This window comes from Tenrec ecaudatus, chromosome 7 (genome assembly GCF_050624435.1).
Source record: "Tenrec ecaudatus isolate mTenEca1 chromosome 7, mTenEca1.hap1, whole genome shotgun sequence".
NCBI lineage: Eukaryota > Metazoa > Chordata > Mammalia > Afrosoricida > Tenrecidae > Tenrec > Tenrec ecaudatus.
In genome coordinates, this window is record NC_134536.1 from 63,403,795 (window position 1) to 63,420,278 (window position 16,484).

The 16,484-nt window shown below is 40.1% G+C and overlaps 1 protein-coding gene across 3 annotated transcripts in view; it reads right to left on the reverse strand.

Annotated features, from left to right (window-relative positions):
- The window catches only part of CEP57L1 (centrosomal protein 57 like 1), a 62,341-nt gene that overhangs the window by 3,072 nt on the left and 42,785 nt on the right, over window positions 1–16,484 (reverse strand). For 2 of the 3 annotated variants that reach the window (XM_075553994.1, XM_075553996.1), the window contains exons 5-10: window positions 8,894–9,010; window positions 7,796–7,873; window positions 7,284–7,370; window positions 4,146–4,226; window positions 3,175–3,404; window positions 89–233 (exon numbers count right to left, since the gene is read on the reverse strand). In XM_075553994.1, coding sequence (XP_075410109.1) covers window positions 89–233; window positions 3,175–3,404; window positions 4,146–4,226; window positions 7,284–7,370; window positions 7,796–7,873; window positions 8,894–9,010 — 738 coding nt within the window. The remainder of the gene's footprint in view (window positions 1–88; window positions 234–3,174; window positions 3,405–4,145; window positions 4,227–7,283; window positions 7,371–7,795; window positions 7,874–8,893; window positions 9,011–16,484) is intronic. The other variant, XM_075553995.1, reaches the window with a different exon arrangement.

Genomic DNA, 16,484 nt, shown 5'->3' on the forward strand with positions numbered 1-16,484 from the left:
GCCCTCAAATTTGACAGGTCATACAGAGAGAACACTGAATCCACAAATAGCACCTTTTAATTAAACTCTTTTATTAAAACCTTCTTACACTGTCTTGATGCTTCTTCAGTTTGGAAATTTGTTCTCCTTTAACTTCCATTTTCTTGACTAAATGCTCTAGTTCACTTTCTATGTCTTCATAGATGAAATGGTTTTGAGTCTCCTTCATCTGTTTCAGTAGTTCTTGGTGCTCCCTATGAAAGAGCAAACATCAAGCATTATTATAGTGTATGATATAGTCTGTGGTATAATTCTGCCATAAAAAAAGTTTTCTGAACACAAAAATTTTCTGTTCAACCATGAATTTTAGAGTTAATTATTAATCTTCAAAGAGAATCTCCTTACTCTCCACAAACCCCCTCCCCCAAAAAACCAAACTCACTACCACTGAGTTGATTCTGACTCAGAGTGACCTTGTAGGAGAGGACAGAACTGTACCTCTGAGTTTCCAAAACTGTAACTTCTTCCTGGAGTAGAAAGCCCCATCTTTCTCCTGCAGAGCTGACCTTTCACAATCAAAGCATAACTACTACTGTACCAGGGTTGGGAGCCTGGTGGGATGAGTTAGGCTACTATCAGCAAGGTTGGTGGTTCAAACACTTCTTATCTGCTCTGTGGAAGAAAGTGAAACCTGTTTGCTACTATAAAGATTTAGTCTCAGAAACCCTATACACAGTTGCTATGAGTCAGAACTGACTCAAAGGCAAAAGGTTGGCTCTTTTTGTCTGGAATTAAATCTATAGAAATTCTTGCCTTCTATGAGAGACTCTAGTTCAATTCCCAGCCATTACTTATCAGTCACCACCCATCTGCCAGTGGAGGCTGACAGTGTTACAACGATGCCGAACAGGTTTGTGAGGAGTTTCCCGAATAAGAGGAACTAGGAAGAATGGCTTGGGAATCTATTTCTGAAAATCAGTCTCTGGACTCAGCAGTCTGATCCACAACCAATCATGGGGATGGAACAAGTACCAGGCATTTTATTCAATTGTACATGTGTTTGCCATCAGTTGGAAGACAACTCAATGGCAGCTACCAACAATTACAATCTATGGTAAATAGGCTCAACGAATTGCATGATACGTTTCCTCTAACCACAGTCTTACTAGAAGCACTCACTTGTCTATGCCAAGAAATTTACAAGACAGCTACTGTGCCAACTGAATGGTAGAAGTTCACATCTGTACACATTCCAAAGAAGGGTGACCCAACAGAATGTTCAAACTACATAACTCTATCATTGATAGTGCACACAAGTAAAATTTTGCTGAAGATGATCCGACAGTGATTGCAAAAATACATTGACAGGAACTGCCAGAATGTATTGTTCAGGCTGGATTCAGAAGAGGGCATGGAACAAGGGAGATGTCAGATGGATCTTGGCTGACAGCAGAAAATACGAGAAAGATGTTAACTCATGTTTTCCTGATTATGCAAAGGCACTGCCGGTGTGGACCATAACAAACTGTGGGCGGCCTTGAGAAGAACCAGAACTCTGGAGCACTTCATCGTGCTCATTCAGAACTCGTGCAGACAGAACACGAAACTACTGCAGGGCTTACAATCGGGAAAGGTGGGAATCAGGGTTGGATCCCTCACCATACTTTTCAATCTGAATGCTGAGCAGACCATCAGAGAAGCTGGCCTAGAGGAAGAAGGTTTAGTAACAAACTGTTATATGCAGATAACACAGCCTTGCTTGCTCAAAGTGAGGAGGAAGTAGAGCACTTGCTGAGGAAGATCAAGTATTACAGCTTCCAGGGTGGGTTATGACTCAATGTAAAGAACAAAATCCTTACCACTGGATCATAGGGAACATGATAAATGGAGAAAAGCTGTCAAGGATTTTGTCTTGCTTAGATCAATTCTCACAATCAACGCTCATGGAGCAGCAGTCAAGAGATCCAAAGATGAGTTGTATTAGGTAAATCTGCTGCACAAGGCTTTTTCAGAGTATTATAAAGTAAGGATGTTACTTTGAGGACTAAAGTATGCCTGACCCAAGCCACGGTATTTCCCATGGCCTCATATGCACGTGGAAGTTGGACAATGAATAAGAAAGTCCAACAAGGTATCAATGCATTTGAATTGCGGTGCTGGAGAAAAATACTTAAAAGTACCATGGACTGCTAACCCAACACACTGTGTCCTGAGCATATCTGATCCGAAACTGTAACCTGTTAACTTCCCTAATAGTCCATAATCTGTGAGTTTTAATTTTATTATGCTTCATATGAACTTGCATTTGAGCAATTAATCGTCAGTTCTGCTGTTGGCCAAGGTCTTGTTCTGATTGATGATATCAAGCTTCTCCATCATCTCTTTCCAGAGATATGACGGATTTGATTCCATCTGGTGAGGTCCATGTGTCTAGCTAGCTGCTGTTTACGTTGTTGAAAAAGAGTACTTGCAATGAATGAATGGTTGGTCTTGTAGAGTTCTACCAGGAGATCTCTGGTGTTATTTCTATCACCAATACGGTATTTTCCAATGACCGCTCTTTCTTCTTTGTTTCCAATTTTTGCAGTCCATTCACTAGTAATGACCAATGCATCTTGACGGCATGTTTGATCAATTTCAGATGACACAAGTTGGTAAAAATCTTCAGTTTCTTCATCTTTGGTCTTAAGGGTTGGTTTGTAAATTGTAATAATAGCCCTAACAGCTGGTCTTCCTGGAGGCCCACGGAGATGATGCTCATTGACAGCATTGTACTCCAGCTAGATCTTGAAATGTTCCTTTTAACAATGAGACTGCATTCCTCTTCGTTTTCTTAATCTTGGTAGAGCAGGCCATATGACTGCCTAATTCAAAAGAGCCAATGCTTATGACGCTGTTGTTCTAGCTTATGTAATTTTTGACCACTTCCAATTTTCCCAGATTCACACTGTATATTCCACATTCTGATTATTAAATGAACTTCAGCCGCAGTTTCTTCTCATGACACAGTGACACAGAGTTTAAATTTTAAATAGTAATAATAAATGCAAGCGGAAAAATCAGGGACAATAAATCCACATATCAGATTTAAATATGTGCAAATGGCCAAAGCAGGTCTTTAACATTTTAGAAGCAGAAAAAAAATGATCTCTAATTGTTTTCTACATTTCCTTGGTGAAGAATAAAAACACTTACGTATTCATTTGTTGCAGCTCCGCTTGCATTGCCATCAAAAGTTCCGACAAATGGTCACAGATGGTGACGGACTTTTCTGTGTCAGAAGATACAGCTTTAGAGTGGGGCTTACAGGGACATCGAAGCTCAGTCGCTTTGGAGTGTGCCTGGAGGGTGTGTAGGCCACGAGCTTGCATCATCTGCAGGAGGTTTTGCATACTTGTGTTCACACTACAGCTTGAGCTGACCGACTTAAGGGAAAGAAAGAGAAGAGCACAGTTTCAAATGACTGAGCAGGGTAATACCACTTACAATCAAGCAGGAGGGGTTTTTTGGTTTGTTTTCTTTTTAAAAAAAATCATTTTATTGGGGCTCTTATCACAATCCACACATATATCGTGTAAAGCACCCTTATACATTCATTGCCCTCATCAAATTCTCTAAATTCGCCTTCCGCTTGGGTTCCTGGAATCAGCTCATTTTCCTTTTTTCCCTCCCCCTCCCTCAAAGCTCCCCCCTCCCACCCTCATGAGCCCTTAATAATTTATAAATTATTATTTTATCTTATCTTACACTGCCCAGCGTCTCCCTTCACCCACTTTTCTGTTGCCCATCCCCCAGAGAGGAGGTTATATGTAGATCCTTGTGATCGGTTCCCCCTTTCTAAACCCCCTTCCCTCCAAGTATCGCCACTCTCACCCTTCATCCTGAAGAGTTCATCTGTCCTAGATTCCCTGTGTTTCCAGATCCCATCTGTACCGCTGTGTATCCTCTGGTCTAACCAGGTTTGCAAGGTAGAATTGGGATCATGATAGTTGGGGGAGGAAGCGTTTAAGAACTAGAGGAAGGTTTTGAGTTTCATTGTTGCTACACTGAACCCTGAGTGACTCATCTCCTCTCTACTACCCCTCTGCAAGGGAGGTCCTGTTGTCTACAGATGGACCTTGGGCAGGAGGTTTTTTGAACCAGCATCTTCACGATTTTGTCCCTACCTTCCCAGGCATGAAAGGCATAGGTGCTCCAAGCTTTGAATAACTTTGCTGAGTTAGTCCTCTCTTTAAAGATTTAGTTTTCTAAAGAGTATAAGAGAAAAAGCAAACAGAAAAAAATATCACTTGGAAAGGCAACTTAGGATATAAAAAATTCTGAAAACTCAACAGCAAAAAAGAACCAAATAATCCAGTAGTAAATAGGGCAAAGACTGAGGCAGTCATCTCCTTGATGAGGAGATACAAGTGGCAAACATACGAACAGAAATTCAACACCATTATCCACTAGGGAAATACAAACGAAAACTCCACTCACCATGCTCAGGTCAGAATGGCCCAAATAAAAATAGGGACAACCCAAAATGCTGGTGAAGATGCAGAAATATGGATCGCTCAAACATATTTGGTGGGATGAAAAATAGTACAACTATGCTGGAAAATGCAGTTTCTTATGAAACCAACCATCTAGGTTAAACATACGACTCAGCAATTACACTCTTGGGTATTTAGCCCAAAGAATCGAAAACTTATGTGGACACAAAAACGTGTACACAGATGTTCATAAAAGCTGTATTTGTAATAGCTCCAAACGGAAGGATGAACCCAAATATCCTTCATTAGGTGAGTAGCTAAACACAGAATGGAAACATAGAAATAAAAGATCATGAAAAAGTTCCGGGAATTCTTTGAAGCCCCCTCAGTACGGTGTTGCACTCACACCATGAAATACTATGCAAAAAATTTTAAAATATACTGATACATAAATTGGCTTAGATCTTTATGGGATTAAAACAAACAAACAAACAAACAAACAAACAAACAAACAAAGGAACAAACTCAGAGCCATCGAGTTGGTGTCCATTCATATTGATCCTACAGGACAGGATTAGAACTAACTTTCCCAACTTTGATTATTTATAGGAGTAGAAAGCCTCGTCTTTCTCCCAAGGAGTGGCTGGTAGTTTCAAACTGCTGCTCTTGCTGGGACTAGCCCAGTGAGAAACCACCACACCACCAGGAGCCCTCTCCAGAAATACAGGTGTGTGGAATAAGCCCGTCCCAAAAGGTCACGTCCACTTTGATCTCCTTTATACAACCTAGTAAAATAAAAAATGATGGGAGGTGGCAGAGCATGTCCAAATGACACCACAAGTGCGAGCCAAAGGCTGATGGTGTGAACCATCCGGGGAGACAGTGAAAGGCAGACCAAGCACTCTGCTTCCAGAGGGCACAGCCTCAAAAGCCCAGTGGAACATAGTTCTTCTCTGAGATACATATGGTTTCCCTGAGCTGGAATAGACTAGACGGCAACCAACAACTGCAAGAAGCAGCTAGTCCCAACAGGTTGTGTACTATAATATTCAATTTATGTAACACTGTTGAAATTAAAAAATTATAGAGATGAAAAAATGAGAAGTTGCCAGGCTTACAGTTAGGGCCTGGGGAAATATGGTTGTAATGAGGTGGCAGGAGGGAGCCTTGAAGTGGAGGGAGCTTTGGACCTTGATTGGGATCATGATCATATTCATCTACATAGCAATTTTCTAAAATCCGAAGAATAGTAAATGGAAACTTAGAATTGTGGGTACCCTTGGACATGCAATTTACAAGGGGTACATGTGAGGCTTTTGCCACATTGGTAATTCAGCAGGGTGCTGAGCCCATCACTGCTGAGTTTATTCTTCTTTATACAGGTATTTCTTCATTACATTCTTTCATTTAAAAAACACACATCTTATTAGATATTCTTAAGCTTAGAGAATAATTTGAATTATGCTAACCAACCATTTTTTTTTCATGGGAGCGCTTGAACAACAGTTAATGAGAAGGATCAACTGTCCCAATCTATCTATGACTGGGGGAGTTCGGGGTATTCAGAGCTGAAACCAGGAGAGTCTCAGACAAACTGGGCTGGGTTGGTCACTCTAGTTAACACTTCAGCAAGAGTCCATCATGAAAATACAGCACTCTCCATTCAGAATGGACATTTAGATGTCTTAACTGTTATCATCACCAGAGTTTGAAAAATAAAATGAAGAATTAAAGAAATAAAATGGCTTAGAGACAGACAAGTCATAAAAGTTTCTGAGTCAGTTCTTATTGTCTCAATGTTACTTGGTGACCTTGGACAATCTGGACTCCAGCAAAATGAATTTCAAGTAGTAGAAAAAAATGATCCAGTCTCATGCTATTTATAGCAGCTATAATTAAGAGCAAGAGAAATTTAAGTTAATTCTTCTAGTTGCTTGATTGAATGAGGTCCCTGGTTACAGGCTAGCCTTTCAGGAGGACAGAAACATCCCAAGCAAAGGCTTCCGTCATCTTAGAGCACTCAGTCAGTCTCCAGAGTCTTTCCTGTCACACTCACTTTATTACATTCCCGTCACTTACCATCTAGTAGCATTGTTCTAATCATGTCTCTACTCTTCTCAAACATTTTCGATGGTTTTTAACTATCTAGAGTAGAAATGAAACTTCTTCACATGGCATTGGAGATTGGCCATAACCCTTCTGCTATTTCCATAATCGTCCTGTCACTCACACAGGCCATTAAACATTCCATCATGTGCTTCTCTCTCCGGTGCCATGGGAGATTGGCTACAATCTTCCTCCAAATTACATTTTCAATTTTCACTCACTAGGCCCCATTCTGGAGTCTCTGGGTAATGTGCGTGGTTAAGAGCTAGATTAGTAACTAAATGTTTGGCAAATACAGTCCCTCCAAAAACAACTGATTGACATACAGAAACAGTGCTATAGTGAATATGCATAGAAAATAATTAGTAATAGTGCGCCTCAGAACTATAATTTCAAAATCCTAAGATTAGAGATTTTTATAGAGTAAAAAAAATTTTAACTATAAAAGGTTTATATATATAATATCCAAAACATTAAGCCATCTAAGCAAAACATTCATCAATCTCTAAAGTAAGGCCTCAACAATTAATGTTTCTTTTTCTGTAATCTTAAACATATGAGCATCGTCATTTGACTCATCTGTTTACTCCCCCATGGTGGCATTATCGCATGCCTTTTATCATCAGTACTTCTTAGAAAGAGACAAGCCTAAACATCAAAAAGGCGAGTAAGTTTGGCTCATAAGGAAAACCAGTTGCTTGGAAAAAAGTTTTACAAGCCTACCTTTGAAGATCTCTTCTTTCCCAGTGAGTGCTTGGGATTTGAAACTGAAGACATTAAAATTCTATTGATTTCCAGGCCAGTTTGAAGCTATAATAGTAATGAGTAAAAAATATAAAATCGATTGGCATTAAGCTTTTCAAGAACATAAAACTGTGACATCAAGTTATCAAATTATAAGATAAAAATGAGGAGGAAAACCTCCCCAAATCTAGTATTTTTTGGCATGGGTAAAAATCATTAATATTTATGATAATGTATCATTTAGCTATAAATCAAACTTAAAACAATCTATCCCAATATTCTTTCAACTGATAATATATGTATTTGTCAGAATTTCGAGAGACCAAATTAAACCATAGTGATGTATCCAAGTATACGAATAAATAGCCTGACTGAGAGTTCCATGATTAAAGGAAAAGGTGACAAAACTAACATTTTAAGAAGCGAAAATCAGAGTCTAGACTCTGGGATTCAGTCTATGCCCTCCCACGCTGGATGACGTCGTACTCTACCTCTGCAGCTTTGTCCTGAAATAGCTTGCGCTGGTGTTCTTCTTCTTTCAGTTTTTCCTCCAAATACTTTATCTTGTCCTGCAAAAGAGTAAAAGACTAGGGCTGTGATATAAAAACAAGAGCCAAATATACTTAGTTTATTTTCCAAGCAGAGTTCTAGTGGGTCTTGATTCTTATGAGTCTGGAAAGTCAAAGCAGAGTGCAAGGAAAAGGAATTGCCAGTTTTTTCCCTTTCTCCCTCAGCTTCCTTACTTGAAATTATGTATGAGCACAAATGAAAAGCAAAAAATGTAACACACCATATTTTATTAAGTTCTATCAACAAAGCCACATAAAAACTTAGAGGTATTAAAGAAGGCACATTAGAAATATTAATGGAGGTTCTTGTTACTTAAGAGTTGATACTGTACTCAGGGAAACAAGAGCAACATACATGAAACAATGCTGCAACGGAGCAACGTGTATAATTTCTGACCCAGACCATGTACACACATCTAGCCAAGGTGTGGCTCGGAACAGAGTTCAAAATGGGAGTTTCCTGAGCTGAGTGTTGGAGAACTCAAGGAAGGCGTGACCGAGGAAACAGAACTTGAACAAAGTTCTATGAAATGGATAGGTTTGGAGTCGGAAAGAGGAGAGCATTTGGAGGGGATCTAGGACAGGTTTCACTGATCTGCAAGCAGCGAAAGACAATCTTTTCAAGTATCCTTTTAAGTAAATGTTCTGAGGAATGGAAATATTCTGCTTTCTTCAAAAAACAAGCCACTCATCGACACTGAGTCAACCCCGACTCACAGCAACCCCACGGGACAGATCTGAATGGCCCCGTGGGTTTCTGAGACTGGAGAAAGCTTCTCTGTGCCACCTTAGAAGCAGTAAAAACTCCACTGCACATTCAGAAGGCAAGCTCGCTCCTGCTGTGGCAGCACACATGAGCTTACCACCCCGACAGACAGGAATCCACGCCTGAGTGGCTGAAAAGGAAGCTTGATAACCCTGATCTAAAATTCCCCGCATTTACATGCGGTGCCAACTGTGTTTAACAGGGAAGCTGCACTCCTGGCATCACTGTGGCAAAGACAACAAGAAGAGGCTTACCTCAGCAGTTTTCTGAGTTGTTGTAAGTCTAAAACATTCTTTTTCTAAGACGTCAAGCTTTTCAAGTTTTGCATGCAGCTTCATATGATTTTGTTCTTGTTCTTTTTGAAGCTGAGCCTGGAAAGGATAAAAGCAAAACTTGAAATTGGCAAGCGATGCCAATGGATCAAAAGCAAAACAATTACTGAGAATCCAGAGCACAGTTAAACTGGCCATAAGAAACCTGAACGTGCCGGTGTGAAAGGGCTTCAGAAAGTTTGTGGAAAATGGAACTTTCCCATAAACTTGATGAAGCCCACTCATACATAATTTAGGTGCTTATAAACAAAGGGCAAAAAAGTCTAATAATTTTAAGGAGCCAATATTTTATACAAAAAAAGTGTGCTAAATAAGCAGCACAGTGGTACTTGCTGTGTAACACTGTTACTAGGTCAACATCCAGCAGCATTGCAGATAGTAAATAGTCAGTGATGTGGTAACGAAAATTAGTCACAGAAAATCAGAGTGACATGCAGAAGCTGCACAATGAGGGCAGTACTTCCCCTCATTTTATCAGGCCTTTGGAATTTTAGGATCTAGGTAGATCTTAGAGACAATGAGTGAGCCAGTTCCTATCAGCCCTCTATCCAGCTAAGGAAGCTTCTCCCCTGTGAAAATGTATGGTTTTGAATGGGTGATACATACACATGTACAAAAAATACACTATGACAGTAAGTCTCTCCATCATTCACCCCTGGCCTACCATGTCTGGTTGTCCCCCACAGAAACAACTGCAGCAAGGAGTGTCCTTGGTGTTGTTTCCAACATAGTCTACAGGAACTTACATGCACTCACATGTATCTTCAGGTTTCCAATTCAACTCCAAATGGCAGCACACCTTGCAGATGACTATCTTAATTTAGACATTTATTTTAACTGATCCCAGTACATTCTAATTATGAGAAATACAATGAATATTTCTGTGCATGCCCCATAACTCACATTCACAAGAATCTCAGTGGGTGATAAAATTTTGTGAGTTCAGATTAGCATTAGAAAATAGAACATTGATTTCCAGGAAGACAGATGGTGCTGAGGTGAAGGCGACCATGAAGGGAGATCCCACACGTGAAAGCATAATCAGGGGACTGGGAGGCCGAGTGTGGGGTCAAGGAAGTGCATTCAGGCCTCGCAGACACACTACGGCTCTGCCCCGGTGTTTGGATTGTCCCGCTTTGTCCTCTGTCTGCGTAGCTTACAGCCCGAGACCCCACCCATACTAACCTGAGCCACTGTGCCATCTGTCTTGGCTGCTATTTGAACCTCCCTTGCTGTTAGTGGAGCTCTTGTCTTGCAGAGCACCCCACTCCCTGCAGTGCCTCAGGAGAAAGCCAGAGAGGCTGTGGGACATAGCCACGGAGAGTTCTCTCCCCGCCCCCCAGGTTTGCAGGGCTTGTGCAGCTGATGGAACTGGCCACCTTAGTCCTAGCAGCCTGAGCTGCAGGCATTGCCTGGGACTTGAGTCTGAGATGAGTCCTGCTCCTCTACCAGCACAGCCGGAGTGGCCTGTGGCTGGAAGCCCTGGCCAGCACAGCCATAACAGATCATGCAGCCGGTGCAGAGGGTTATATGTGCCTGCAGCTCACTCTGCCCCGCCTACTTTGGGCTCCAGTGCCACCTGCTGCATATCGCTCCCAGCCACCCAGCCCAAACTGCAGAGCCCTGCTTGCCACACATGGGCCTGACCAGCCCCATCGCCAGTACTCTACACACCACACATAGATTAGCACCTCCAGCAACACCTACAGGCCACATAAACCACTACTCACATCAGCACTCACTACAAGAAAGCTGGAGAAATAAATTGCAATGTCTGAAAAGGATCTGAACTTGGTGATGTATATAGAAGAAGCAGACCTTGAACCACCACAGATAGAAACCTTCAGAATCCTGCTTAGAGTCACTCAGGATATAAGGGAACCAATACAGAAGGATAAAAAATAGAGAAGATAGAGTCCACTTACCAAAAGGAAATACAAGAATTAAGGGAAGATGCAGCAGAAGCAAAATAAAAGATACAAGACCTTACCAACAGGCTGGAAGAGGTGGAAAATTGTTTCAGTAACCTCGAATATAGCCAAGCTGAATTCAACAAATGTGAAAGACAATCAAACAAGGTAATCAAAAAAGCTGAAGAAAACCTGGGAATAATGAGCAATTCTAGGAAGAGAAACAACATTCAAATAATTGGGAAACAAGAGCAAGACATAATGAAGAAATCAACAGTCAAAACAGCGAGAGAATTTCTGGAAGAAATTTTACTCAATTTAATGAAGGAGAATCAATCACCCAGGAAGCAGAGAGGACACCAATTAGACTGAACCTCAAGAAGAACACAGCAAGGCATATAGCAGTCAAATTAACCCACTTTGAGGAAAAGGAGAACATGATATGAACAGCTAGAGGAAAAAAGCAGTCAACTATATGGGTAATCAGATGAGAATATGCTCAGACTTATCAGCAGAAACCATGAAGAGGAGAGAATGGAATAGCATCTTCCAAAAGTTTGAGAATAATGGTAACCCAAGAATTCTCTATCCTGCCAAACTCTCCATCAAAATAGAAAGAGAGGTTAAGAGTTTTCCCAGATCAGAAAAAAATGAAGAGAATATATTTAAAAAAAAAAAAGCAACACAAAAATTATTTTCCAACTCACTTTGGACAGAAGACCAACATCCACAGAACACAAACATGAGACCACCACATAGTGTAACACTATCCAAAAGTCAGTGCACTGAAAACAATGCCCAAGATGTCTTTGACCCAGCAGTGAAAAGAAGGAAAGAATGAATCCCCTGACACATACACAACACACTGCTAGGGAGGGAGATAGGAAAATATCACAAAAGGTACAAGAAGCACAGCAAAATATCCACAGATGGATGTAATTAATAACTATGAATGTCAATGGTTTGAATTCACCCATCAAAAGACAAAAGGCTAGCACACTGGATTAGCCCTATAATGCTTGAATTTTTAATTCCAGGAAAAATTTTTTTGTTTTTATTCTTTACTTTCATAGTTATCTATATATATTAATATATACATTTAATGAAATATTATGAAAACATTGCAGTTGGCATTACAGGGTTAGGAAACAAAGTCCAGCCATCTGTTGTCTGCAAGAGAGTGATGGCAACAAATGTACAAATGTGTTTGACACAATGGATGTATGTGTGGCTTCTGATAAAGAGTTGTACGAGACCCCAAAAAATGATTTAAAAAAAGACACATCTCAAGCTCACAGACACAAAAAACAATTTGAGAAATAAAGGATGATGGAAGGTATATCAAGCTAATTACAATCTAAAAAAGTAGGAGTTGCGATTCTAATCTCTGACAAAATTGATCTCAAGGTGCGGGACATAAGAAGAGATAAGTATAGGCATTATATAATGCTTAAGGGATCAGCAGACCAAGACCCAGTGAGCATAATCAACATATACGTGTCCAATGAGAGACCTGTGAAATTCGTCAATCAAATCCTTCAAAAAGTGAAAAAACTCACAGGACCGACAATCATAGTAGGACACTTCAATATACCATTCTGTGATAAAAAATAGATCAGTGGAAAGAAGCTCAACAGGGAGGATACTGAACTAAACTCTACAATTAGACAACTCGACCTGATGAACATATTCACAGATCTCCACCTAACTGCAAAAAAATTCGCATTCATTTTAAGTTCACAAGGCACCTATTTGAAAATAGATACATGCTGGGATACAAGTCAAATTTGAGCAAATTCAAACATATAAAGGTTACTCAGACTTTCTTCTCTGACCACTACACCATAAAACAGTGTGATATTTAGGTTTACTGTGTCAACCTGGCAAATAGGAACATGTGGGCTGAGATTAGTCAGGTCACAGACTGATTAGAGGCCAAAGAGATAAATGATTCTGCAAGACGCACTCCCATCTCTCTTGCTTTCTGATGATCAGACCACCATGCTGTTCCTTTACCTAGTTCTCAGCCTCAACCTGTGTACTACTCTACCTGTGGGCCCAGCCAATCCATGGATCTTGTCGCGAGAGCTTGAGGCTCCTTCAAGACCTGCTTCTCCATGCTGTTGGTGCATACATTGCTTGAGCTTTAGGTTTGTGGATCCTCTCGTCTTGTATTGCTTGAATCAATATCCCATTTGGGTCTGCTTTGCTGGGCTCCCATGCTACTGACTGTTGTTGACCCCACCTTGCTGTCTGTTGGCTGTGGGAAGCCTCTGACTGTTGTGCCTGGGGGAAGACTCGACTGTCTGCTTCCTTGACCTTGGACCTAAGCCCCCTCTGTGAGTTGAAGGACTTTCAGTATATTAACTGTTCCATAAAAGTGAGTTGAAGTGAGCCCTCTGTATTGCCGTGTGGACTAATCAGCTGTTATGTTCCTTCTCACTACATAAACCTACACACACACACACACATATAATATATATATATATAATCATGAGTGTCCTGGTTTTGTGTCTTTAGAGAACCCTACCTAAACAGAAGCTGGAAATCAACAACAACAAAAAGATTAAAAAAAAGGACAAATACTTGAAGGGCGAATAACTTACTTCTTCAAAAGGAGTATGTATTGACCTAAATTAGAGACAAAATTAGGAAGTTTCTAGAAACCAATGATAATGAGAATACAAGATACCAAAACCTATGGGATACATCAAAGGAAGTTATCAGAGGATGCTTGATTGTGGTAAGTGCACATATGAAGAAGAGACTTACTGTCGATACCCAATCACAAAACCTTCAGCGGTTATAACACAGTCAACAGAATAATCCTTCAAATAGCAAAAGAAAAGACAGTATAAAAATCAGGGCTGAGATAAATGAGTGTGAAAACAATGTAAAAAATCAACTCAGTGAAAAGCTGGTTCTTTGAAAAGATTAATAGAATCAACAAACCATTGGCAAACTTAACAAAAGATAGGAAGGAGTGGACATCAATATCCAGGATATGTGGGATGAAATAGGGGAAATTACAATGAACCCTAATGAAATTAAAAGACTAATTACACAGTACCACGAAAGATTCAACTCCAATGGATACAACAACTGAGAGGACATGGACAAGTACCTGGAAAAACAAATCCTCTCCAGATGATCTCAGAGAAGTCAAGAACTTGAATAGACCCATAGCAAAAGAACTATATTAGGTTATCAAGGAACTACCAACTAAAAAAAAGTCCTAGCCCAGACGGCTTCACAGGAGAAGTCTACCAATCATTCAGGGAAGAGATGACACCAATTCTGCACATGCTTTTCCAGAGCAGAAAAAGGACAGTAAACTTCCAAACACATTCTATAAAGCTAGTATAACACTGATACCAAACTGAGCAGGGATCCAACAAGAATAGAGAACTACAGGCCAATATCCCTAATGAACATAGATGCAAAAATCCTCAACAATATCTTGGCCAACAGACTACAAAAGCATATAAAAGGAATAACTCATCATGACCATGTGGGATTTATACCAGGGATGCAGGGAGGGTACATTTGAAAATCCATCAACATTACCCACCGCATGGAGAAGAAAAAGAACAAGAACCACATGATAATATCAAGAGATGCAGCAAAGGCATCTGACAGCATTTAACACCCATTCCTAATTAGACAATCAAGAAGATAGGACTGGGAGGAAACTACCTCTATATAATTAAAACTATATATGAAACTACAACAGCCAACACTACAATCAATGGAGAAAAGATGAAAACATTCCTACTGAAAAAGAGAACCAGTGGGTTGTGACACGAGTTGTATGAGCCCCAATAAAATGATTTAAAAAAAAGCGAGAACCAGACAAGGATGCTCTTTGTCCCCATTTTTATTCAACATTGTTCTGGAAATCCAAGTTAACAATATAAGTCAACGAAATATAATATAAAGGTATACATCTGGAGAAAGAAGTGAATTTATCTTTCTTTGTAGATGATATGATGTTATATATTGAGACCCCCCCCCCCCCCAAAGGCTCCACAATAGCAGTGTTGGATGCAATAGAGGAATATGGCAGAGTGGCAGGTTATAAGATCAACAAGCGGAAATCAGTTGGATTGCTATATACAAATGATGGGCTAACAGAAAAAGAGATCAAGAAGGTAGTACCCTGCACAACAGCTAAGCATAAATGGAAATACTTAGGCATATACCTAACCCAAAAGCTGTACGAGGAAAACTACAAATGATTATTACGAGGAACCACAAGGGGACTTCACAAACGGAAGACCATCCTATGCTTGTGGATCGGAAAACTCAATACTGTAAAGATGTCGGTCTTACCTAAGGCACTATATAAGTTCAATGCAATCCTGATCCAAATCCCAGCGTCATTTCAGAGAAATGGAAAACTGACCATCAACTTCATATGGAAAGGGAAGAAGGCCAGAATTAACAAAAAACTCCTCAGGAAGAAGAATAAAGTGAGTGGGCTTGCATTAACTGACTTAAAAACATATCATATAGCCACAGTTGTCAAAACATCATGGTACTGGTAAAATGATAGATACTCGTACCAACAGTTAAGAACATAAATAAATAGATAGATAGATAGATAGATAGATAGATAGATAGACAGATAGACAGATAGACAGATAGATAGAAAAACCAGCAGCATACAGACAATTGTTCTTCAATAAGGGCCCAAAAAATATCAAATGGGAAGAAATGCCCTCTTTAACAAATGATGGTAGAAGAATGAAGTTAGACCCTTACCTACCTCACTCCTTACACAAGGACAAATTCGAGGTGGATCACAAACCTCAAGGTAAAAACCAAAACTATCAGGATTATCAATTAGAAAATTGGGACAAAGCTAAGAACCTCAGCACAGGGAATACATGGGCTATCAGAAATAAGAAAGGAAACATACCAGAGGAAGATAAAATAGGTGAGTGGGGCATATACACAAGATAAAACACTTGTGCACATTGAAAGAGTTCATCAAGAGAGTAATATGAGAGCCCACAGACTGGGGAAAAATATTTAGTAAAGACATATCAGACAAAGGACTTATTAATAAAATCTACAGAATCTTGCAAGCTTATAACAAGAAAAAAATGAATAGCTGACTGAGGAGGTGGGCAAAAGACTTGAACAGAAGATTCACAAAGGAGGAAACTTGAATGGTCAATAAACATAAAAGAAAATGTCTTCCCCTACTACTCCGTCCAGTGGGATGAACAACAGAAACCATGTGGAGAGACAGCTGTCGGTTTAAGATATGAAACACTTCATCTTATGGAAAGAATTGGAGGATATTATCCTGAATGAAGTTAGCCAAGCACAAAAGGAAAAGTATAACATGAGTCCACTGAGGTAAATTCAAACTGCAGAACAGGCATAAGGGAAAATACACACAATGCACAATCCCCAGACTGAGGACCAGATACTCTGGCATGAGCCAGACCAAATCCAATGAGTCAGACATCATCAAAAGATTCAAACAGAACCTGTGCTGAAAGTAATCTTACACCCCCACATATGCCTTTAAGGCCCCAGAGGGGTGGGAGAAGAAAAACGACAATGAAGTGGGGTCAGGGCACTAACCCACC